The following is a 21,182-nucleotide window of genomic DNA, read 5'->3' on the forward strand; positions in this document are numbered from 1 at the left end:
CACTATATCTCTATGCTTACTGAATACCTTACTTACTCCTATCCTCACCCTGTCTCTTCCTACTCTCCACTTTCAGTATATCTCTATGCTTACTGAATACCTTACTTACTCCTATCCTCACCCTGTCTCTTCCTACCTCCACTTTCACTATATCTCTATGCTTACTGAATACCTTACTTACTCCTATCCTCACCCTGTCTCTTCCTATTCTGTACTTTCACTATATCTCTATGCTTACTGAATACCTTACTTACTCCTATCCTCACCCTGTCTCTTCCTACTCTCCACTTTCACTATATCTCTGTACTTACTGAATACCTTACTTACTCCTATCCTCACCCTGTCTCTTCCTATTCTGTACTTTCACTATATCTCTATGCTTACTGAATACCTTACTTACTCCTATCCTCACCCTGTCTCTTCCTATTCTGTACTTTCACTATATCTCTATGCTTACTGAATACCTTACTTACTCCTATCCTCACCCTGTCTCTTCCTACTCTCCACTTGCAGTATATCACTATGCTGAGTACCTTACTTACTCCTATCCTCACCCTGTCTCTTCCTACTCTCCACTTGCAGTATACCTCTCTTTGCTTACTGATCCCATGTGATTATAAGTATAACAACATTAAGCACAATAATTTACAGTACCAAACAGGCATGTCTGAGACCCTGCTCCATTGTATATTAAGGTGTTGTATCTCTGAGACACTACTGCACTGAATGATTTCTTGATACTAAGTGTAACTGTCAAAATATGTGTTACTATGTGATCCTGTTAGCCTTATTACCAACTTGAACTGAAATATGTAATGTGATTATTTACTATCATTTCTCTGATTGTTTCACTGTTCTTTAAAATACCGACCGTTGTGTTGTTATTATGTGGAGCTTTTCTCCCTGGGCCTCCCCAGTTTTCCCCAGTCGGACTTCCCTGGTAAAAATATGTTAAATAAGTAAGTAAATAAAATGAGATTTTTGAGCTGGGATACAAGGTCTGAATTGCCTAGATATAGTAAGGCCTTGTTAAGTTTAATTCTGGTGGCTGTCAAAAAACAAATACTAGGTAATGCAAATCAAAATGTAAACTCACTGTAGTTGAAGTAGTGAATATTGTAACAGAGCTACAAGAAGAGAACATGGGGTCTGTAGAAAAGGGTCGGAGTACATTGCATAGAAAAAAATGGAAGCTGTGGGAATGATACGTTAGAAAATGTTTTGAGAAGGAATGGGGTTTTAAGAGAAAGCAGGATTTGAGTAAATTATGTATGGTTGCTTAGATTATACAGCACATGTATTGTTAAATTTTCTGTAATGTTTGTAAATGTGAACTTGTTAATATGGTTTGATTACTGTTATATAAACAGTAAGTTTGCCAGTGTTGCAAGTGATAATTCAATACATTTGTTAAAAAAAATCTTTAGATTATCAGAGCTTGTATCAGAGGTAAGTAAGATAAATGTATTGTATGGTAGACACTGGAGAGTTTGAATAAATAAACCAACGTAAATATTTGTGTATCCCTTTAAGGGAAACAATTTACATTGCATTACATTGCAGGTTTGACTCCAGGATAATTGTGCTACTTTTGATTTACGTGTTTTTCCCTCCTTTTAATTGACGTGACCCACTTACTATAGGTATCAAGTCACATACAGGTGTTAGCGCGAAAGAAGGTGCGGGAGTACCAGGTTGGCATCAAGGTATGTTGCCCTTTGGACTTAGCGAGCTGGGCGAATGCTCTCCCGCCTCCCTGTCCTTGGTTGCGGCTCTTCTTCTCGTTTTTGTTTTCTTCCCTTCTGCTTTCTCTTGGCAGGTCTCTAGCCACTTGCAGGTTCTTGCCAGACGGAAATCCCGTGAGATTCAAACCAAGCTGAAGGTATGCGCTTCTCTGCTTTGCTGGGGATTGCTTGTGGTGGCTGTGCTGAGGGTTTAATGGGAACATGTTAGGACTGGATCCCTCCACTAGTCTTGAGTTTGCAAATAAATAAATAAAATAAGTAAAACTTCTCTTGTTACACCTTTTAATTGACACATCAGCTTCACGTGAACACAAGCACCAGTACACGTTCTTACCACAGATTTCAAAATAAATGAATCTTCTGTATATAGTGTTCTAAACTTGATTTCCTTCCACAACAGGTGTCTCCATGTGGCTGCATCCTGCTGTTTTAACTTTTTTCCATGGACTCTGTTTGGGATAAACCTGGTTTCATATTCTCATTAATGAAGTGGGACATTAACCTGTGGGGAAACTACCTTCCTGTCTTAATGTCCTCCTAGGTGTTTGGAAGTTACTTTAACATTTCTGCTCCTTGAAAAATCAAATTGTAGAATTTTCCACAGTATTTTGCTGCTGGGAATTTTAAGATGGCTTTCCAGTCATTGCATGTTTTGTTCCACGGTGGACAGGCCACTTTGCAGTTCTCACACAGCCATAGACTTATGCTTCCTGTCCCCAGCTTCCACAGTGCACTCCCACTGCTGCCATTTGGCTTACATTTCACTTGGGCACTCTGGGCTGCTCCTCGGACAGCACCTTCTCACTGTGATCTAACACAGTTCCATCAGCCATTGGGAAACAGACAGAAAGGTAAATACTCTAATGTTAGCTCAGACATGTTCCTGAAATGGCCACAGTACTACAAGAGTGAGAAGTGCCACGCTGCAGAGGAGGAACCTTTGTCCCTTCCACTGATTGGAGGGAAACAGGAGGTGCACTCACACTTGACATTTGCTTGTGCCTCTAGTTTAGATATACTGCACACATATTCACATTTCTCCCTATACCTCTAGTACAGACATACTGTAGACACATTCACCTTTCTGCCTGTACCTAGAGTTCAGAAGTACTTTGTACTTATTCACCGTACTTCCAAAACATTAGTTCAGAAGTGCTGTGCACAGAGTCACCTTTCTGCCTGCACTACTCACACTTTCACCTTTTGGTCTGAGCTTCTAGTTCAGACGTACTATGCAGACATTCACCTTTCTGCCTGTATCCCTAGTTCAGAAGTACTGTGCACACGGTCACCTTTCTGCCTGAACCTCTAGTTCAGACGTACTGTGCAGACATTCACCTTTCTGCCTGTATCCCTAGTTCAGACGTACTGTGCACACAGTCACCTTTCTGCCTGTATCCCTAGTTCAGACGTACTGTGCAGACATTCACCTTTCTGCCTGTGTCCCTAGTTCAGACCTACAGTGTAGACATTCTCTTTTTTATGCCTGTATCCCTAGTTCAGATGTACTGTGCAGACATTCACCTTTCTGCCTGTATCCCTAGTTCAGACGTACTGTGCACATGGTCACCTTTCTGCCTGAACCTCTAGTTCAGACGTACTGTGCAGACATTCACCTTTCTGCCTGTATCCCTAGTTCAGATGTACTGTGCAAACATTCACCTTTCTGCCTGTATCACTGGTTCAGATGTACTGTGCAGACATTCACCTTTCTGCCTGTATCCCTAGTTCAGACGTACTGTGCAGACATTCACCTTTATGCCCGAACCTCTAGTTCAGACGTGCTATACACACGGTCACCTTTCTGCCTGTATCCCTAGTTCAGACGTACTGTGCAGACATTCACCTTTCTGCCTGTATCCCTAGTTCAGACGTACTGTGCACACGGTCACCTTTCTGCCTGTATCCCTAGTTCAGACGTACTGTGCAGACATTCACCTTTTTGCCTGTATCCCTAGTTCAGACGTTCTGTGCAGATATTCACCTTTCTGCCTGTACCCCTAGTTCAGATGTACTGTGCACACCCTCACCTTTCTGCCTGAACCACTAGTTCAGATATACTATGCAAACATTCACCTTTCTGCCTGTATCCCTAGTTCAGATGTACTGTGCAGACATTCACCTTTCTGCCTATATCCCTAGCTTAGACTTACTATGCAAACATTCACCTTTCTGCCTGTATCCCTAGTTCAGACGTACTGTGCGCACGGTCACCCTTCTGCCTGTATCTCCAGTTCAGACGTGCTGTGCAGACATTCACCTTTCTGCCTATATCCCTAACTCAGGTACTGTGCAGACATTCACCTTTTTGCCTGTATGCCTAGTTCAGGCATACTGTGCACACGGTCACCTTTCTGCCTGTGTCCCTAGTTCAGACGTACTGTGCAGACATTCACCTTTCTGCCTGTATCCCCAGTTCAGACGTACTCTGCAGACATTCACCTTTCTGGCTGTATCCCTAGTTCAGACGTACTGTGTAGACATTCACCTTTCTGTCTGTATCCCTAGTTCAGACGTACTATGCAGACATTCACCTTTCTGCCTCTATCCCTAGTTCTGACGTACTGTGCAGACATTCACCTTTCTGCCTGTATCCCTAGTTCAGACGTACTGTGCACATATTCACCTTTCTGCCTGTATCCTTAGTTCAGATGTACTCTGCATTCATCTTTTTGCCTGTATCCTTAATTCAGATGTACTGTGCAGACATTCACCTTTCTTCCTGTATCCCTAGTTTAGGTGTACTGTGCAGGCATTCATCTTTCTGCCTGTATCCGTAGTTCAGACGTACTGTGCAGGCATTCACCTATCTGCCTGAACTTCTAGTTCAGACGTACTGTGCAGACATTCACCTTCCGGCCTGAACCTCTAGTTCAGATGTACTGTGCAGACATTCACTTTCTGCCTGAACCTCTAATTCAGATGTACTGTGCAGACATTCACCTTTCTGCCTGTATTCCTAGTTTAGGTGTACTGTGCAGGCATTCACCTTTCTGCCTGTATCCATAGTTCAGATGTACTGTGCAGACATTCACCTTTCTGCCTGTATCCCTAGTTCAGACTTGCTGTGCAGACATTCACCTTTCTCCCTGTACCTCTAGTTCAGACGTACTGTGCACATGGTCACCTTTCTGCCTGTATCCCTAGTTCAGATGTACTGTGCAGACATTCACCTTTCTGCCTATATCCCTAGCTCAGCTACTGTGCAGACATTCACCTTTTTGCCTGTATGCCTAGTTCAGGCGTACTGTTCACACAGTCACCTTACTGCCTGTGTCCCTAGTTCAGACGTACTCTGCAGACATTCACCTTTCTGGCTTTATCCCTAGTTCAGACGTACTGTGTAGACATTCACCTTTCTTCCTGTATCCCTAGTTTAGGTGTGCTGTGCAGACATTCATCTTTCTGCCTGAACCTCTAGTTCAGACGTCACCTTTCTGCCTGTATCCCTAGTTCAGACGTCACCTTTCTGCCTGTATCCCTAGTTCAGACATACTGTGCAGATTCACCTTTCTGCCTGAACCTCTATTTCAGACATACTGTGCAGACATTCGCCTTTCTGTCTGTATCCGTAGTTCAAACGTACTGTGCAATTATTCATCTTTCTGCCTGTATCCCTAATTCAGACGTATTGTGCAAACATTCACCTTTCTGCCTGTATCACTAGTTCAGACATACTGTGCAGACATTCACCTTTCTGCCTGTGTCCCTAGTTCAGACGTACTGTGCAGACATTCACCTTTCTGCCTGTATCCCTAGTTCAGACGTACTGTGCAGACATTCACCTTTCTGCCTGTATCCCTAGTTCAGATGTACTGTGCAGACATTCACCTTTCTGCCTGTATCCCTAGTTCAGACTTGCTGTGCAGACATTCACCTTTCTCCCTGAACCTCTAGTTCAGACGTACTGTGCACATGGTCACCTTTCTGCCTGTATCCCTAGTTCAGATGTACTGTGCAGACATTCACCTTTCTGCCTATATCCCTAGCTCAGCTACTGTGCAGACATTCACCTTTTTGCCTGTATGCCTAGTTCAGGCGTACTGTTCACACAGTCACCTTACTGCCTGTGTCCCTAGTTCAGACGTACTCTGCAGACATTCACCTTTCTGGCTTTATCCCTAGTTCAGACGTACTGTGTAGACATTCACCTTTCTTCCTGTATCCCTAGTTTAGGTGTGCTGTGCAGACATTCATCTTTCTGCCTGAACCTCTAGTTCAGACGTCACCTTTCTGCCTGTATCCCTAGTTCAGACGTCACCTTTCTGCCTGTATCCCTAGTTCAGACATACTGTGCAGATTCACCTTTCTGCCTGAACCTCTATTTCAGACATACTGTGCAGACATTCGCCTTTCTGTCTGTATCCCTAGTTCAAACGTACTGTGCAATTATTCATCTTTCTGCCTGTATCCCTAATTCAGACGTATTGTGCAAACATTCACCTTTCTGCCTGTATCACTAGTTCAGACATACTGTGCAGACATTCACCTTTCTGCCTGTATCCCTAGTTCAGACGTACTCTGCAGACATTCACCTTTCTGCCTGTATCCCTAGTTCAGACATACTCTGCAGACATTCACCTTTCTGCCCATATCCCTAGCTCAGGTACTGTGCAGACATTCACCTTTTTGCCTGTATCCCTAGTTCAGACGTACTCTGCAGACATTCACCTTTCTGCCTGTATCCCTAGTTCAGACGTACTCTGCAGACATTCACCTTTCTGCCTATATCCCTAGTTCAGACGTACTCTGCAGACATTCACCTTTCTGCCTGTATCCCTAGTTCAGACGTACTCTGCAGACATTCACCTTTCTGCCTATATCCCTAGCTCAGGTACTGTGCAGACATTCACCTTTTTGCCTGTATGCCTAGTTCAAGCATACTGTGCACACGGTCACCTTTTTGCCTGTGTCCCTAGTTCAGACGTACTGTGCAGACATTCACCTTTCTGCCTGTATCCCCAGTTCAGATGTACTGTGCAGACATTCACCTTTCTGCCTGAACCTCTAGTTCAGACGTACTGTGCAGACATTCACCTTTATGCCTGAACTTCTTGTTCAGATGTACTATGCAGACATTCACCTTTCTACCTCTATCCCTAGTTCAGACATTCACTTTTCTGCCTGTATCCCTAGTTCAGATGTACTCTGCAGACATTCACCTTTCTGCCTATAGCCCTAGTTCAGACGTACTCTGCAGACATTCACCTTTCTGCCTGTATCCCTAGTTCAGACGTGCTGTGCACACGGTCACCTTTCTGCCTGTATCCCTAGTTTAGACATAGTGTGTGGACATTCACCTTTCTGCCTGTATCCCTAGTTCAGGAGTACTGTGCAGACATTCACCTTTCTGCCTGAACCTCTAGTTCAGACGTACTGTGCAGACATTCAGCTTTCTGCCTGTATCCCTAGTTCAGATGTTGTTGTTGTGTCTTTCGGCTTTTCCTGGTTAGGGGTCGCCACAGTGGAACTCCGGTCCGCTAATGATTGGCAGTAGATTTTTACGTGCCGAGTTGCCAGCCCTGACGCACAACCTTCAATGAAGGTACGCCCATTCACGCATGTCTCCACACAGAAGACGCTCTAGCTGAGAATCGAACAGGACAATGTTTACTGTGAGGCGACAACGCTACCGCAGCACCACCACTGCAGTATCCCTAGTTCAGACATACTGTGCAAAAATTCACCTTTCTGCCTGAACCTTTAGTTCATACGTACTGTGTAGACATTCCCCTTTCTGCCTGTATCCCAAGTTCAGACGTACTGTGCAGAATTCACCTTTCTGCCTGTATCCCTAGTTCAGCCGTATTGTGCACACGGTCACCTTTCTCCCTGTATCCCTAGTTCATACATACTGTGCAGACATTCACCTTTCTGCCTGTATCCCTAGTTCAGACATTCACCTTTCTGCCTGTATCCCTAGTTCAGACGTACTGTGCAGACATTCACCTTTCTGCCTGTATCCCTAGTTCAAACATACTGTGCACACGGTCACCTTTCTGCCTGAACCTCTAGTGCAGTTGTATTGAGCACATCTTCTTCAGTGTAGGATGCACACATTCATCCTTCTGGCAGCTATTGGGCTTGGATGCCCAGAAGACACTGGTACTGATGTCATGCAAGTCCAGCCCCCACCCCAGAAAACAAGAATTGCTATAAGTTAGGGGTTGTGCTTTCTCCCCATCTTGCCTGGCTGACAGGCATTTTGACTTTGTTTTAAATGCAGGTTATCAAAACCCAGAAGCAATTCCCCATATTTTTATTTGTTAACCAGGTAAGCCCATTGGATGCAAGTCACACGAAAGGCAAATGGAGGCTGAGGGACTCGACGTCTGGATTACAGGAAGCAGGTCCTTGCTTTAATACTATGCTCTGTCAGTGGATTGGCATTGTATCCAGATATTACTTATTGGTAAGCCCCAAGTATATCTAAATATTGATTGCACAGGAAGTCCAAAAAAAGACATTATTTAAAATCTATATAAAAAAATCTCCCCCATTAATGTAATTTGGCTGTTTTTCTGCCCAGTTGTACTTACTTCATTTGTTTATTTTCCCTGCTGTTGAAAATGTAATATATCTGTGGAGGATATGGAGTTTATTGTGCTAGAGTCCTCATGAATCAGTTTGCCAGATATCATTTTACCAGTGATTATTTGTTTATTTGTCACACTGTTCTTCTAAAGCCACGCCACTGCTTGTTTAAATCTGCCTGTCCTGGTACAGTCTTCGGTGTTCTGATTACCTAATAGTTACGACAGTGTAACAGGACAGATTTGTAATGCATGTGTTCTGATGGTGTGTGCACACACACAGATACACACACACACACACACACACACACACACACACACACACACACACACACACACACACACACACACACACACAAATAGGAAAAAGGTGAAAATGCACAGCCTTCTTCTTCTTTAAAATAGGAAGGTAGGAAGGATGGATCCAGACCAGCATCTCCCTTCGCATTGTAGAAAGCTTGCATTTGTGTAACTGTTTACTTCTGAAACTTTGCACCCTTTATTCTGGTCTTTATACTGTATTAACATGGTTTGTCCTGCATGTGCCATTTCTTGAGAACTTTCAAGTGCTTTTCTCTCTTTACCTTTGTCTTAATAATCTAATTGTATTTGCAATTGCTGCGTTTTAATGTTTTAATATATAAATATATAGTGATGCAGAGTGTTTTAACAGTGTTTTATCAGTTTGTACCTGCCACCTTCTTGGTAAAGAGCATGAGAAAAGGCTGTTTTTAAGTTGCTGCCATCTAGTGGTCAGAGCTGTGAATAACAGATGGAAGCAGTTCAAATGTTTTGGTGGCTGTGACTTGCATTTAGAGAAATGGATTGTCCATACCTTCCCACTGATTAAGACAAAAGATTAAGATATCTGTATTATTCCTCCTCTGTTACTATGTGTAGTGCGTAAAAACTGACAGCTCATAATCCGTCATGAGCAGTGCTTCTGAAAGCTGAATATGTGTACTTGTACAGCATTTCAGAAAGTGGCAAGGGTACAGCACTTTGTGAATGGAAGAGATCATATCTGTTAGTATAACCTGCTATTTGTCAGTCAGTTTGTAGAGCTGCTAACATTATGAAAAGAACTCCACATAACTGATAGGTGAGAAAGCTGTCTGTCTTAAAGAGCTTAAATGCGATCCTTTATATGGTACTTAAGGGCTAAGACCTGACTTGTCTGACACTGTAGCATCATTTCTTGGCAGTGTTGCTGCAGCTGTTCTTTTTCCAGTCCAAATGTACTTTTTCACGGAGAGGGTTGTGCATCCATGGACTGGACAACCAGAATGAGTAGTGGAGATCAAATCCACAGAGACAAGTGGAAAAAAGGTAAAGGGAAGGTAGAAACAGGTCGGAGAAAGAATTTTAACATTTAAAAGTGCAGACTAGATAAACGTATTGTCTCTTGCATTAAAACAAATGTAATAACAGAGAGTACCTGATGGGAGTACAGAATTTAATATGTAAATGCATGGCTAAAACATAGAATTTTGTATAGCTATAAAGTCGTGATCTGGGGGCCCAGGCAGACACGATTAATATGCTGTCTTATATGTAATGCATAAAGTTGAAGTCCTTTAGTGATTGTCTGCTCCAGACCAGACTTGTTTGCCAAGTGATAGTAAGCATTTAGATTGAGTGTATATTCTGCCCTCAGGGGTTCAGCCGTGGAAGTGTGTATGTTATTTAGAGCCTTTCATGAGGCGATTCTGTAAACAGTTGTTTTTCATGGCTCCCTAATGAGAAGCATAAAACCCAATTCAGTGAATCTTGACATTTTGAAAAATGAACTGCGATTCATGCAAAAACAGTGAATTCCAAAACATGCTAATTACATCTTTAAAGCACTTTCTGCACCTCCTGTACCTTCCGTCTTGGGGGTCTGCACCCCAGCCCTTGATGCTTACATGTACCACCCCCTTGGAATAAAAGCACGCTGTTGGACTTGGTGTATATTCCCCCACATTTGTGCGTTTAGTTTTGCTTGTCCAAGGATTGCAGTTACAGTATGTACAATTTGAGTAGGCACTAGTTGTTGTCTCACTGGTGCATCACAGTAGTGTGCCAGTCACGTTGCTCTGATGTGAGTATGGCTCTTTTGTTGATACAGCATCTATTTCAATAAGTTTTTCATGTATAAATCCAAACTTAGGTGTGCACCTTATCTCTCCACTGACAAGCCAAAACTTGACACACATTGAAGCAGTATAATATTCTGTTTCTTGTTCCTCAAATAGCCTTACTCTTGGTTCAGAACTGCCGACACCTTGTGTTCTTCGAGGGTAATTGTGTAAGAATAAATCATCACAAAAGACTCGACTGCAGCTGTAGTGTTACTGCATGTGTGATGTCCCTCGCTGGTCATAGTCTTATATTGTGACCTTCTGTTCCTGCTGTGTAGTAGTGACACACCTTTTAGGTTTTAAGAGATGGGATGTGTTGTAATAAGTTTTATACATACCTGTGATTGCCTAAGCCTTCCAAGTGGTGCTATCCCCATCCTAGTTTCAAGACAGGTAACCACTCAGTGCTATTCAACAGCTAACAGTGCTGGAAGGAAGTTAGTGTGTGCTTATTTAACAGTACTGCAGCTGAGATGCAGCATTGTAGGCTAATTACTGCCCCTGTATGACAAAAGTCATTCGCCACACTCAAGTCCATTCCAGTAATGTCAGGCCACAGTTAATGAATTAATGAATCTCTTGGGTACTTTGTTTTAAAGGAGAGCACAAACTTATGTGCAGTCACTGAGCCATAGTTTAAAGCTGCAGAGTGCACACCTGCAGTGCAGGGGCTATAATGCCTTCTACCAATTTCGACCTGGCACTATACAAACAGGGAACAAAGGTGATGGTATCTCACTTTACATCAAAAATAAACATACTTAAAGGCTGTCAAACAGGAAAATGCACTTGAGCTTCTCCACATTTGAGTCACCACAGGCTAAATCCCATACCACTTCCTTGCAAGTTATAGGTTCCCTTCTATGTCCCAGGAAACCCATAACATGTATTTAAACTTTTTGGAGACACTAACCATCCAACCCAATACCACGGGTGACTTAATTACCCCACTATTAACTGGGAATCCTGTAGAATGCCAAACATGCAGGCACCGAGATTCCTGGATTTTGTAAGCACAAACTCCCTGGACCAGATTGTCAGTACGTCAACCAGGGGTGCAAACATGCTGGATCTAGTTCTCACTAATATGAGAGACTCTGTTACACACCCCTAGTGTAATGGGTCAGAAAACAAAACAGGCTCCTTTGAAGTAGACATAAAACCCAGAACCCCAGCTAAATCTGGAATGTTCAGGAACTACTGTAAGGCTTACTCCCCACTATTAAATGACAACCTGGCAAAACTTCCAGTCCCCATAAACCATGATAACACTGCTGCCTGCATGAAATTGTTCACAGAAACCCTATACAAGTATATTAGTAGCTGAATAAAGGCAAGAAGTGCAGACCCAAGTCAAAAAACAAGCCACCCTGGTGGAATCATGACATCTGTAGGCTGTATCGCAGAAGGAAGAAAACTGTGGCAAAAATTAGAAAGTGTAGCACCACAAAGGATAAAAGCATTCTCATCAAACTAAATAAACAACTCATAGGACAAATAAAAGTCTCCCAAAGCCAAATTTGAGGTAAATGTGGCCGCCCAGGCCAAGGACAGTTGCAAGGCATTCTTAGCTATGTGCACAACCTCAAAGGTAATACACAATTGTGTACAGAGCTCACTGTAAATGAAACCACTATATTTAGACAGAAGATATAGCAAGCCTATTGGCAGGTAAGTACAGCTCTAACTTTGCCTCTCTCTCCTCTCAACCTCCCCTGAGGAAATACCATCAAATATAACTCCCCATGCTATCATTAGGGAACAAGTCCTCAATGCTCTCTCTAAGGCCAAGAACACTGCATTGCTGGACCCAGAGAATATCCCAGGATGATGTGTAAATAGCATGAAACATGACCTGTCAGGCCCACTGTAGTTACTGTTTAACCTTAGCCTCCAAACAGGCCTTGTGCCTTACAAACTGAGAACAGCAACAGTCATCTCTCTGCACAAAGGTGGGACATCTACAGACCCGTAAGTCTCATTATTCTCATATGCAAAGTCATGGAAAGAATTATCATGGAAATGACCACTAATGACAAAGGAAACCTCCAAACACCAGACCCAACCCAGTTTGGATTTGTAAAGCACAGGACATGCCTACTCATCCTGATGGACTTCTTCGAGAAGGTCACCAAAACAATGGATGAAGGCAAAACATTTCACACTGCCTACACAATACTTCACTTGGGCATTGTTGATAAACTAACAAGGTTAGGTGTAAACCCTTGTGTAACCTGGTGGATAGCCATCTGGCTTACAGGTAGGACTATGGAAGTTAGAATTGGAGAATCCACCGCTACAAAGAGGTGAGTCACAAGTGGAGTCCCTCAGGGATTGGTCCTGAAACTGCTTCTTTTTGGCATTTACTTCTCTGAAGTCAAGGCCAATGTCAAGGGTCTCTGGCTGACAAAATTTGCAAATGATTGCAAATTAGGAGCTGTCATAGAATCCCCAACATAAATGTTCTTCAAGAAGGACTAACACAGACAAATAACTGGTATCAGAGCCATGGACTTAAAACTAAATGCCAAGAAATACATAGTAGTAGCCTTTGAGAAGCCATCCACCCCTGGTGACTATCATATTGACAACACACCCCAAAGAGTCAACCCAGTAGTCAGGGACTTGCAGACACACAGACAGTAATCTAGTCTTTGACCCTCATATGTCTGTATTAGTGAGGAAATCATTCTGTGTTGCACAACTTATAAACAAAGGTATGGCATCTAGGTCCAAGGGGGTCATTGTTCCACTGTATTCAGCATTCATCAGACCTGTCATTGAGTACAATGACCCCTTTGGTCTGTATCTAACCAGGCACATACAACAATTGGAATGTCTAGACAGGTTCCTCACTAAAAGAATACAGGGCGTAAGTAACATGTGCTATGCAGACCACCTCAAAACCCTATCCCTGTATTCTGTCTCCTACAGGCTGTTGAGGGGAGATCTGTGCCTGGCATGTGGCATTTTCAGATGCCACCCTGATGGAACTTTTGCAAATCCTCAAAGCAAATGGCAGCAGAATTACAAGTTCTAAAGACTTAAACCTTGCCCGTGATATAACTAGGACCTGCTGGAGAGACGGGTATGCATCCCAGAGATTACCTCCTCTCTGGAATAGGCTCCCTGTCCATGTGAAGCACAGTTTCTCCTTAACCCAATTCAAGTTCAACTTGGACAGTTGGATGGGGGACAGGAAATTCAACTCTGGTTTGGTGTCTATGTCTCTAATGGACACAGACAGCCTGTAAATGTTCATCTCCCAGACCCCTGCTTTTAAATGTGTCATCTCCCAATCCCCTTCTTACCCTTATCAAAGGTACCAGAATTTGTCAGAAATTCAGGATGCATAGCTAGGCTTAAAAAGGCTGTTGTGGTCATTAGCCTAGAATATACTAATAAGTCTAGGAGCAATGATCAGAACTTTTCACCGATTGTTAAATGACTGATCACTTTGGACGTTAATGTCCTAGGTCGGGGGTTGTATGACTGTGTTATGCAGCTCTAGTAACATTAACCAACGTATTTAAGAAGAGAGTGCCGCAGACGTACTAGTAGTATTCAAGATAATGTCATGCTCAGTGGAGACATTTCCATAGATCTGTCACTCTTTCAGCGATAGGTACAGATTCATTAAAGCAAACTCACCAAAATACAGTTTTATCAATTATGGAGTTTACTCTTCACCCTACTATTATGCAACCGTGGAGCAAGTATGTGTAAATGGGAAGTGCGTAGGTGTTGGGGAGACACCCCTGTGATAAAAAGGACTTCACTGTTCATGGAAAGTGGTTTTCAGCGAATTTCTCTCAGTGAACTGGAACTTGCTGAAAGTTACATTGCTCCTCTGTTGATATGAATGCATTATTCTACTGGGTCCTTGTTCCCGAGTGTTTTTTATGACAGGCTACATGCCTTATAGGGCCCAGGTTTTATGATGTGGAATTCCAGGGGCAGTACTTAAGAGAGTAACATAAAGAGTGGCAGGTGTAACTGCTGAGGAGCACTGTATGTGTGGTAGATATACACTGGTAGATAAGTACAAATCAGCTATTTATAGGAGTAGATAGCTTGTCTTCAGTCATGCCCATGGCTGGAATGGGTCTGTTTAGCTATGCACAAGGGTAGATAACTGCTGCTCAGCCATGCTCATGACTAGATAGTTTAATCATTTATATGGGCAGGTAACTGCTGTTCATCCATTACCATAGCTAGATAGGTGCTGTTCAGCTATTTACATGGGCAGGTAACTGCTGTTCAGTGATGACCATAGTTAGATAGCTGCTGTTTAGCCATGCACAGTGCAAATAACTGCTGTTCAGCCATTTACACGGGCATGTAACCACTGTTCAGCATGACCATAGCTAAGTAGGTGCTGTTCAGCCATGCAGAATGGTTGATGTGTGCTGTTCATCTGTGCACATTGGCAAGTAGCTGCTGTTTAGCCATATACATTGGTAAATAACTATTGCTAGGGTATATACCATACACGTGGAATCTTCTAGTATGCCAGCAATAGTTGCCAGGTAACTTCATCCCTTTTCTCTACTGCTTGTACCCGGATGCCCAGTTAATATGGAGCGCCTTCCCATTCAGAAATTCAGAACTGCCAAAACAGAGGCTTGACTAACATCTGTAGATGGCGTTTGTAAGCAGTGCAGCATTTTATGAACTATGTAGGTCCCTGCTGTAGAATGCACAGCATTGTCCATGTCTTTATTATAAGCACATGATTGCCGTAGAATGCACAGCATTGTCCATGTCCCTGCTGTGAGCACATTTGCTGTAAATTGCATAACATCATTCATGTCCCTGCTGTGAACATGTTAGCTATAGAATGCACAGTGTCGTTCATGTCCCTGCTGTGAGCATGTTGGCTGTAGAATGCACATTATCGTTCATGTTCCTGCTGTGAGCATATTAGCTATAGAATGCACGCATTGTCCGTGTCCCTTCAGTGAGTACATGTTAGCTATAGAATGCACAGCATTGTCCATGTCCCTGTAGTGAATACATGTTAGCTGTAGAATGCACAGCATTGTCCATGTCCCTATAGTGAGTACATGTTAGCTGTAGAATGCACAGCATTGTCCATGTCCCTGTAGTGAGTACATGTTAGCTGTAGAATGCGCAGCATTGTCCATGTCCCTGCAGTGAGTACATGTTAGCTATAGAATGCACAGCATTGTCCATGTCCCTGCAGTGAGTACATGTTCACTATAGAATGCACAGCATTGTCCATGTCCCTATAGTGAGTACATGTTAGCTGTAGAATGCACAGCATTGTCCATGTCCCTATAGTGAATACATGTTCACTATAGAATGCACAGCATTGTCCATGTCCCTGCAGTGAATACATGTTAGCTATAGAATGCACAGCATTGTCCATGTCCCTGCAGTGAGTACATGTTAGCTATAGAATGCACAGCATTGTCCATGTCCCTGCAGTGAATACATGTTCACTATAGAATGCACAGCATTGTCCATGTCCCTGCAGTGAATACATGTTCACTATAGAATGCACAGCATTGTCTATGTCCCTGCAGTGAGTACATGTTTGCTATAGAATGCACAGCATTGTCCATGTCCCTGCAGTGAGTACATGTTAGCTATAGAATGCACAGCATTGTCCATGTCCCTGCAGTGAGTACGTTTGCCATAGAATGTACAGCATTGTCCATGTCCCTGCAGTGAATACATGTTTGCCATAGAATGCACAGCATTGTCCATGTCCCTGCAGTGAGTACATGTTAGCTATAGAATGCACAGCATTGTCCATGTCCCTGCAGTGAATACATGTTCACTATAGAATGCACAGCATTGTCCATGTCCCTGCAGTGAGTACATGTCTGCCATAGAATGCACAGCATTGTCCATGTCCCTGCAGTGAGTACATGTCTGCCATAGAATGCACAGCATTGTCCATGTCCCTGCAGTGAATACATGTTCACTATAGAATGCACAGCATTGTCCATGTCCCTGCAGTGAGTACGTTTGCCATAGAATGTACAGCATTGTCCATGTCCCTGCAGTGAATACATGTTTGCCATAGAATGCACAGCATTGTCCATTTCCCTGCAGTGAATACATGTTTGCCATAGAATGCACATCATTGCTTGTGTCCCTGCTGTGAACACATTTCCTGTGAAGTGCACATCATTCATGTCCCTGCTGTGAGCATGTTAGCTATAGAATGCACAGTGTCTGTCACAGGAAAAATATACTTTAAAAATGATCAAAACACGGTAGGTTCAGGTTAAGGCACTTTAATCTTGCAGCAAGGAGACAAAAACACGCTAATACAGATTTTGTCTAACCAGAAACAGGAAATGCATTCATTTTTATAGGTTATCAAATTAATCCTGTCCTACCATGCTGACGTAACGAATTACCACCTTTTGGTCATCATCTGCTGACCATCTTTCCCATGATTTTCTGCTGATTTAAACAATTTTTATGTGAAACATCCTGAGGAAAACAACATGGCCTTAGTTACTTTCAGTTAGATACTATAGCTAAATCGAACACAATGCTAGCAGTTCATTTCTCTAATAAGACTTTGTCTAACTTATCTCTAAACTACTGCAGCTGCAGAGGTTCCCATCCTCTGAACAAGGCTGTCTGTCTGGAATCATTACATTTATTCAATGGTATATTGTCTATTCATATGCTTCTGACCTAGCAGATTAACACCTGCTTCTCAAGTACATTTCCACAAGGCATAAACAAGAATAGGTCAGAGGGGCAACTTGCAAGTTTCAGTAAGCATGCTGCAGTTTCAATAAGGCATATTTTGGTCTCATATGAAACTCAATTTGTATAAATCACAGTGCATAAGAAATAGAATGAAAAGCATATTAAAAACATAAGCATACACATATTAATACATATTTTTCTACCATTTCCCTCCTGTTAATACTTTTTATTCTATTTTCAAAAAAGGATAAACAGTTTGCTTCTTTTCCTAACCTCTTCCATTTAGGATTTGCAGTTAAGAAATTCATTCATTTTAAACTTTTATGAAAGCGTCTCACATTCTAGCAGCTCTTCAAATTCAGTACTTTGATACATAGTTTCAGATACGGATATATCTATGAATTCCTTAATTAATTTCTTCATGCAGGGATTCATAACAAATACAAGCTCCTATTAGGAGTAAACCTACCCCAATAGCAATCAGTATGTTCATAAAGATGGAGCCCCCCCCCCCCCAAAGGCATTCTGAAAAAACTCTGTCAGGGGGTTTGGGCCTGGTTTGGTCATGGCCGACACTTGCTGAATCACCTCGAGATGGTCGTTTACCTCATGCTGGTGGTCAGGAATGAACGCACAGCACTCTTCTTTGATTAAAGCACAAGTTCCTCCTCTCGCCGCTAGGTTGAAGTCAAGAGCCATTCTGTTTTGAAGCACTACAGTTCTCATGGCATTCACTTCATCAGTTATCAGTTCAAGGGCAGAAAAAGTTGCATTACTCATTATCTCAAGAAGTTTAGACAGTTTTCGCAGTTCCCATATTGATTTGACTCCGCCATACATGGATGATATACCTGCCCAGGATATAACAGCATCACTCAAGTCCATGTGCACAAGTTTGGTTCCCACATTACGATGGTTTTTCCACCCTGCTTCGATTCGTCCCACTGGATTCTCCGGTTTCTTAACAGTCTTTTTGGTTACGTCTCGAGTATTTCGAATACTCCCTTGAGGCAAAGCTGCAGTGTGTCGGATGGCCGGAACCAGGTATCCCAAAAAACAACTGCCAGACCAATTCTCAGGTAACCATTTATATGCCTTTTTCCCACATACAAAATAACAGTCTTACTTTTGTCATTACTTTGTTACGAAATGACTGCCCTGCATGAAACATTTTCTTATCTATCACTGATAACTGTTTGAAAAGTACAGGATTGTGCTGTACCTGATCAAGAGTTTTATGCATAGATTTCAAAAATGAGTCATAATCTGTACTACAAGATCCGCTTAAATCATTTGGTTTTCTATAACATTTGTACTGTACAGTAACATTACATTTACTCCACCCAACTTGGATGGAGTCATTTTTATAAAAACATACAATTCCTTTTTGTGTCACAGGCAAATACAGTGCTACCTTATCTTGTGCTTTAATAGCAACTATGTCAAAAAACAGATTTTCCCAGGTCTCATTGACCCCTAGGGGGATAGCAGTCATTAACAAACCCCCGTATGCTGTTGGTATGGCCGTACAGACCCAGCAGTTCGAAACATTGAAAGTCTCTGCGTATACACATGCAATTGTCTGATAAGTGTTAAAGTTCAGATGCCAGTCTGTTTGGTTCATTACGTCTAATCAGTTCAACCTTTGTGGCAGGAAAAAAGTATGGCCACAGCAAAAAGAACAGTGTGATCAATATTGCAACAAAAACAATCGTACAAGTTTTTGAAGTTGCTCAGTGTCTCTACTCACTCTGTATCTGGCCATTTTGTTCTTGTTGTGCAACAGTAACAAAGTTTTTGTCCAGTTCAAAGTTTCTAACTAGTTTGCAGTGTGTCAAATGAATCCAAGAAGCTCGTTCCGCAATTTTGACTGTGGTGGGTGTTGACAGCAGTACCTGGTATGGACCTTCCCACTTCGGAGAGCTCCAATTCTTCCGTTTCGTAATCTTCACCCAGACCCAAGTGCCTGGGGCTGCTGGTGCTTCCGATTTCGGTTGCTCTTTATCTGAAACAGAATTTAACTACAAAAGTTTGTTATTCAAAAATCTCCTCATATATCCTGCAAGTGAACTGTCAGCCTCCTGCTCTGTAGACATGAGAGGTTTCCACTGAGGTGTATAATATGCCCTCCCAAACAAAGTTTCAAAAGGAGTTAATCCCTTTGCATTTGGAACAGTTCTCATGCTCAACAGTGCTAAAGGCAAACAGTGCACCCAATTTTTCTGTGTCTCTTCTATCAATTTCCTAAGTCTATTCTTCAGTACCCCATTATGTCGCTCTACTAGCCCTGCAGATTGGGGGTGATACGCACAGTGATTCTTTAACGATATTCCGAAGTAACGACTAAGTTGTTGGATTGTTTGGTTCACGAAATGTGTCCCGTTATCACTATAAATCTTTTCCGGTATCCCAAATCTGGGTATAATTTCTTTAACAAGGACCTTTGCAACCGTAGCTGCATCTGGGTTTTTAGTTGGAAACGCTTCTACCCATTTGGAAAACATGTCTATAATAACTAGGCAGTATTTCTTATTCCCACATTTATTCAATTATATGAAGTCCATACAAATAGTATGGAACGGATGTGGTGGTGTTGGAAAATTCCCTCACTTAGGCTTCAATGCCCCTTGTGCATGATGCTTGTTACAAACATGGCATACTGCACAAAATTTTTTTGTATAGTTTGTAAACCCATAGGTTGTAAACACTCGATTCACTAACTGTACCATCCCCCCTGTTGAGACATGGCTCTGCCCATGGCTCAACAACGCTGCATATCTAAATAAATTAGATGGCAAAATTGGTTTCTTTTCCTTGGAGATGTACAGTCCCTTTTCGAGGATTGCTCCTCGTTTTATCCACTTTTGTTTCTCAAGATTTGTAGTAAGTGTCTGCATTGTTTTTAACATTTCTAAATCTAAAGTCTCTGAGGGTTGTAATTCTTCACTCAAAAGAAAAGTTTCTGTGGCTGAAGCTGCCTGCTTTGCAGTTGTATCAGTCCGTGCATTACCTTTTGAAATTCTATCCTGTTGTTTTGTATGAACTACGCATTTTCAAATAGCTACTTTCTTAGGTAACTGAATTGAATCTAGCAAGTCTAGAATAAGTTGCGCATGATTAATCGGTTTACCAGTAGATGTTATCATTCCTCTATTTTTCCACTGTTGTGCAAAAACATGTACAGTAGAAAAAGCATACTGACTGTCAGTATAAATGTTCACTTTCTTACCTTTTGCTAAGGTACATGCCCTCGTTAAGGCAATCAATTATGCTGCTTGTGCAGATAAGTTGTGTGGCAAAGATTTTGCTTCTAAAGTTTCAGTATCAGAAACGACTGCATACCCCACTAGGTTCTGTCCTGTAGGACCCCTCCTGCATGAGCCATCCACATAGCATGTCACCTCGGCATCATCCAAGGGAACATCCGTAAGGTCTTGTCTTGGTAATGTCTTTTGCTCAATCTCCTGCAGGCAGCAGTGCGGTTTGCCATCTACAGGGGTTGGAAGCAAAGTTGACGGATTCAAAGTTGTGCATCGTTCAATTGTCATATGAGGTTGGCCCAACAGAATGGTCATACAAGAATGATGCCTAGCTGGAGAAAGATATGCTACTTTTTCTTGCAGTAAAATAATTGCGACTGCATGAGGCACTCTCAATGTGAGAGGGTGGAATAATACTACTGAGGCCGAAGCCTGCACTGCCATCGCAGTTGCAACTACTGCTTGTACACAGTGGGGCAAAGACCGTGCCACTGGATCTAACTGTGATGAATAATAAGCTATGGGGCGTTGTTTGTCCCCATGTTGCTGTGTCAACACTGATGTCATATAACCTTGCTTACAATCTACAGTTTGAATAAACTGCTTGTTATAGTTTGGTAATCCTAAAACTAAGGATGATGCTATCAATTGTTTCAGCTTACAGAAAGCTGCTTCTGCTTCAGGTGTCCATTGTAATAAATCCTGTGCAGCCATTGGCTTTTTAAATATTAAATCAGCCAGTGGAGCAGATTCCAAAGCATAGTTTGGTATCCAACTCCGACAAAAATTAGTAGTTCCCAGGAAGAACATAATTTCCTTCTT

At 42.3% G+C, this 21,182-nt stretch overlaps 1 protein-coding gene across 1 annotated transcript in view; it reads left to right on the forward strand.

Annotated features, from left to right (window-relative positions):
• Positions 1-1,643: 1,643 nt before the first annotated feature.
• Positions 1,644-21,182, forward strand: part of TEAD3 (TEA domain transcription factor 3) — a gene marked incomplete at its 5' end in the record, with an annotated part of 391,612 nt that continues 372,073 nt past the window's right edge. Inside the window, 1 exon segment of the mRNA XM_044076584.1 lies at positions 1,644-1,706. Within this exon segment, the coding sequence (XP_043932519.1) occupies positions 1,644-1,706 (63 nt within the window).

The sequence above is a fragment of the Protopterus annectens genome, chromosome 7.part0, assembly GCF_019279795.1.
Source record: "Protopterus annectens isolate FY-2018-M chromosome 7.part0, PAN1.0, whole genome shotgun sequence".
Taxonomy (NCBI): Eukaryota; Metazoa; Chordata; order Ceratodontiformes; family Protopteridae; genus Protopterus; species Protopterus annectens.